Here is a 4509-nt window from a genome sequence, read left to right as displayed (position 1 = left end):
GACGTTTGGCAACTCGAACCTTCAGCTCCCTCCATAGATTTTCTATGGGATTAAGGTCTGGAGACTGGCTAGGCCATAGGTGAACATTCTGCAGACACAATGAGACGATTCCTTACATGACCATGGACCTGATTTGATACAGTTGAGACAAAGCGTGCGTCACACAGACCTTACAATCCGCAAATCATTAACTGACGTCACTGGAATAGTTGAGATCACAACAGCAGCCTATGGGCCCTGGTCAAAAGTAGTATACTACATAGGGAATAGGATGCCGATCTCTGACCGGAGGTTGTCCAGGACCAGGTGGATCTTCTACTGGATCAGGTGGATGATCTCCTCAGCCAGCTCCACCTCCCTCTTCAGCTCAGCCTCCATGTGGTCATGGACCAGGTCCGGCCGTCTCGGCGCCACACACTCCCTCAACACCTGCCTGTACAGGACCTTCGCCTGCAGACAGCGCTCTGCGATCGCCTTCACCTGGAAACACCCAACACCTGTGAAATCAGTTCAAATCACACACATGACAAGAGAGGGCCATTTACAGTCACAGACCGTGAGGTGCAACATATAGAATGTCCAGAGCCATGGGAATGTTGAGCAGATTCCCTAGTCTACATGATCACCAATCACCTGGTTCTACACAACACATTGAAATCTGAACATTCTGAGACGTTGGTTGCATCTCTAAGTCTTCTTGTCTGTTATAAATCAGTATCAAGGGCAGTGATGTGTCTTGAGTGTCCCAACTGTTCTCATTGCATAGACTCTGGGCGCATTCCTCTGCCCAGGCATTGCTGACGCCTGCCAGATCTTACAACACCTGGATAGGTATTTTAGGTATCAGCTAACAACATCATATGTTATAGCAATCTGTCAGTCGATGACGTGGCATGCAACCATTGGTTGATGCATGCAACATCTGAGCAGGGGAATGTGACCTCTGACTCCACTCTACCTTCACTAGGGTAGCCATCTCCTGGTCTACTCTGCCGATGCTGCCAGCTGATTGGCTCTGCCAGTGCCCCAGCTCCTCTACGCGGTAGGATAGTTGGTTCTTGGTGCTCTGGGTGGCCCAGCGTATCTAGACCAACAGGGGGGAGAGAGGAGGACATTACATTCCAGTGGAGTCAATTAATTTCATTGAAGTAATATATTGGTCGTTTGCCATTGCCTAATATAGACTGGATCTGCTGTTTTGTCAGAACAACTGCTAGATTTGAGATTTCCCCTTTAGAACGTGAGGTGTGCAAGGGTGTATTCCTATAAACTGAAAAGAGAGCCGAAGTATTCCTCTAAAAGGGCTGGGGTAACAACCAATGGCTAGCCACACTGTTACCTTACCTGAGTGGAAGCATATCCACGTGTAAAGTGAAGGTCCTGGTTGATCTGATAGGCTGAGGCCCTCTGCAGCTTTGATCTATTGGTGACCAGATTGTTGTTGAATGACCAATCAGGTTGGGTGTACCTCAGGCCAGGCTTCAGAAAGCTTGGTTTCATGCCTGGAGAGGAATTATTAGAGGATATATACTGAACAAAAATATAAACACAACATGCAACAATTTCAATTATTTGACTGAGTTACAGTTCATATAAGGAAATCAGTTAATTGAAATAAATTCATTAGGCCCTAATCTATGGATTTCCACCCACTGGGCAGCCAGGCCTCGCCAATCAGAATGAGTTTCCCCCACAAAAATGACTTCATTACAGACAGAAATAATCCTGTTTCATCAGCTGTCTAGGTGGCTGGTCTCAGATGATCCTGCAGGTGAAGAAGCCGGATGTGGAGGTCATGGGCTGGCGTGGTTACACGTGGTCTGCGGTTGTGAGGCCAGTTGGTTGTGCAGCCAAATTCTCTAAAACGACATTTACATTTTAGAGTGGCCTTTTTTGTGCACAAAATTGGAGAGAAATAAGATTTATATGCGTATGGAACATTTCTGGGATCTTTTATTTCAGCTCATGGAACCAACACTTTACATGTTGAGTTTATATTTTTGTTCAGTGTTGTCTTGCATTTTTCAAATTCTACCAAATGGACAATTATTGACTTACATTTTAGTCATTTAGCAGACGCTCTTATCCAGAGCGACTTAGTGAGTGCATACATTTTCATACTGGCCCCCTGTGGGAATCGAACACACAACCCTGCCGTTGCAAACGCCATGCTCTACCAACGGAGCTACACGGGACCTAAAAAAAAAGCTAAAAGGGTGTCATTTTTGTGCAATTTGGACCAACACTGGCTTCTTAATGTCCACTTCTTAGAGTAAAATAATACATTTTTCAGATTTCACAGTCAGTGCCTAAAATGATATTAAGCCTTTACTAACAGGAGAATGCATTAAACCACTTCCAAAATAAATCACTTACCACATGATGAATTCAAAAGGATGAAAATGACAGAAGCATATAGCAAAGAGCTTGAACCTTCAGCAGCTTATTAGCAAACATTAAAAGTGAAATGTGGGAAATTTCAGAACTCTTCAGAATCACTTGGAATCCTCCTTTGGAGCTTTACAGTCTGTGACAAAACAACAATTTCTGACATCCCAAGTGAGCCAGTAAACATATTGTATAATGTTAAACAGAATGTTGCACCGTCACTACCACAGAGTACAATGTTTGCATTTGTACTGGCCAACTGTGTCAATGTAAGTAACACATGCGGGGCGGCAGGTGTCTTAGTGGTTAAGAGCGTTGTGCCAGTAACCGAAAGGTCGCTGGTTCTAATCCCCGAGCCGACTAGGTGAAAAATCTGTCGATGTGCCCTTGAGCAAGGCACTTAACCCTAATTGCTCCTGTAAGTCGCTCTGGATAAGAGCGTCTGCTAAATGACTAAAAATGTTTTTTTTTAAACATGCAGCTGTTGGAGAATACATGAGGGTTTGCATGCAGTCAAAACGCTAAGGAGCCTAAATGTGATAAGTTTCAGTCTAGACATCCTCCGTCTAGACATATGAGGCTCCATGTGCAGCTGCAAAACAACATCAAGAAGATACCCATTGACCTTTAAAGTTTAAACCCTCATGGCCTTACTGAGCACTCCATTCATATAGCTAACATATTTACACATTTGCTGTAATAATCAGGAATTCCATCCCCAATGCACAGTTGAAGCATTTCCTACACAAGTTTGGCTTTAAATGCATACGACTGTAGGTTATTGTTCATATAACTTAGAAAACATTAATGTGAATTGACAACAGGGACCACTCAAATCAGATTTTACCTGTGATTTACCAAAACCCTATAAAGCGACACAATATTGGTATAATAAAATAAAATTGTCCTACAGATATAAATATACAAATCTGCATAGACGCTTCCTTGTTTGGTGTACAATGTAAAAAATCTGTGTTCAAACACTGCAGAACTATAATGCGGAAAGAGGGATTACGGCACATCAACGTCAAACAGAATAACCGTTAAACCTTTCATTCTCTCTGACAGACAGCTCAACATCTACTCATGTGTTGCACTTGAAAAAGTTCATGTCAAAACAATAACAAACTGCACGTGGCAATGTTTACCACCTGGCTGGGGACAGTCCCTTGGGACAGACAACACACTTCGCAAATGCCGCCCCTTTTCGACCAGACAGACAAGCTACATTGTTAAAATGTTTGGCCCGGGCCACTAGGCTACTATAAATTGCTGGAATGCATCCAGGCCACAGACATTATTGATGTGGAGTTCCAGACGCCTGTACATGATTTTCGCGAAGATTACAATGCAAAGAAACCTCATCGCTGAGGAGAGCAGCCTCGCCCCGCCCCCGACCCATTATTTCGACATGTGGCATGACTACATGAACCTAGGGAGGCTGCTGGAGAAACTGTGTGACGTCGCAGATCGGACAGAGACCTCCTATACCCAGCTGAAGGAGCAAGTACCGGACGCCGAGGACCAGACCGGTCGCCAGGAGCAACCGTGGTTTCGTCTGAACTCGATCGGGACTGAGAGCCTGAGTTCTGCAAGCAGCATTTCAGACAACACGAGCCACACCATGGCTTCCGGCGATTACTGCGGCTTCTGCAAGCAAAATGGAGAAACGGCAGAGATCTACCGGAGCCACAAACTGAAATCCAAAGACGGCAAAGTCATCTGCCCCATTCTGAGGACCTACATTTGTCCTATGTGTGCCGCCACCGGAGACAAAGCTCACACGCGCCGATACTGCCCACAGCGCAACGAAGTAGTGCCGAAATACCGGTGGGCTGTGGAGTAGAAAGTAGTTAAATCAATCTGTAAATATATATGTAGAAAATATATCCAACGTTCTTGTTCACTGTTAGGTAGGCCTATTTTTACCATATTTTTTTACGCAAAGTGGCCAATGCGCCTTTGACATGTTCTGTTATAAAAAAATAAATAAACATATTTTCGTACATGAAATCGTATGTGTTCACAATCTTCTCATTCTGGTGTACTAGCTCCTTATAAAACATTAACTCTCCTGCCAAAATGCACCCTATTATTATGTGGGAAAGAAATCATAACATG

The 4509-nt window shown here is 44.1% G+C and overlaps 1 protein-coding gene across 1 annotated transcript; it reads left to right on the top strand.

Annotated features, from left to right (window-relative positions):
* Window positions 1–3691: 3691 nt before the first annotated feature.
* nanos2 (nanos homolog 2) lies at window positions 3692–4299 on the top strand (the record flags this gene model as incomplete). The annotated part of the gene is made up of 1 exon (XM_084157156.1): window positions 3692–4299. The coding sequence occupies one exon, from the start codon at window positions 3692–3694 to the stop codon at window positions 4232–4234; it is 543 nt and encodes a 180-aa protein (XP_084013282.1). The 3' UTR covers window positions 4235–4299.
* Window positions 4300–4509: the final 210 nt, after the last annotated feature.

Source organism: Coregonus lavaretus, assembly GCF_964263955.1.
Source record: "Coregonus lavaretus genome assembly, chromosome: 3".
In the NCBI taxonomy this organism is placed as follows: domain Eukaryota; kingdom Metazoa; phylum Chordata; class Actinopteri; order Salmoniformes; family Salmonidae; genus Coregonus; species Coregonus lavaretus.
Note: the sequence above shows the minus strand (reverse complement) of the source record. Positions and strands in the feature narration are given on the sequence as shown.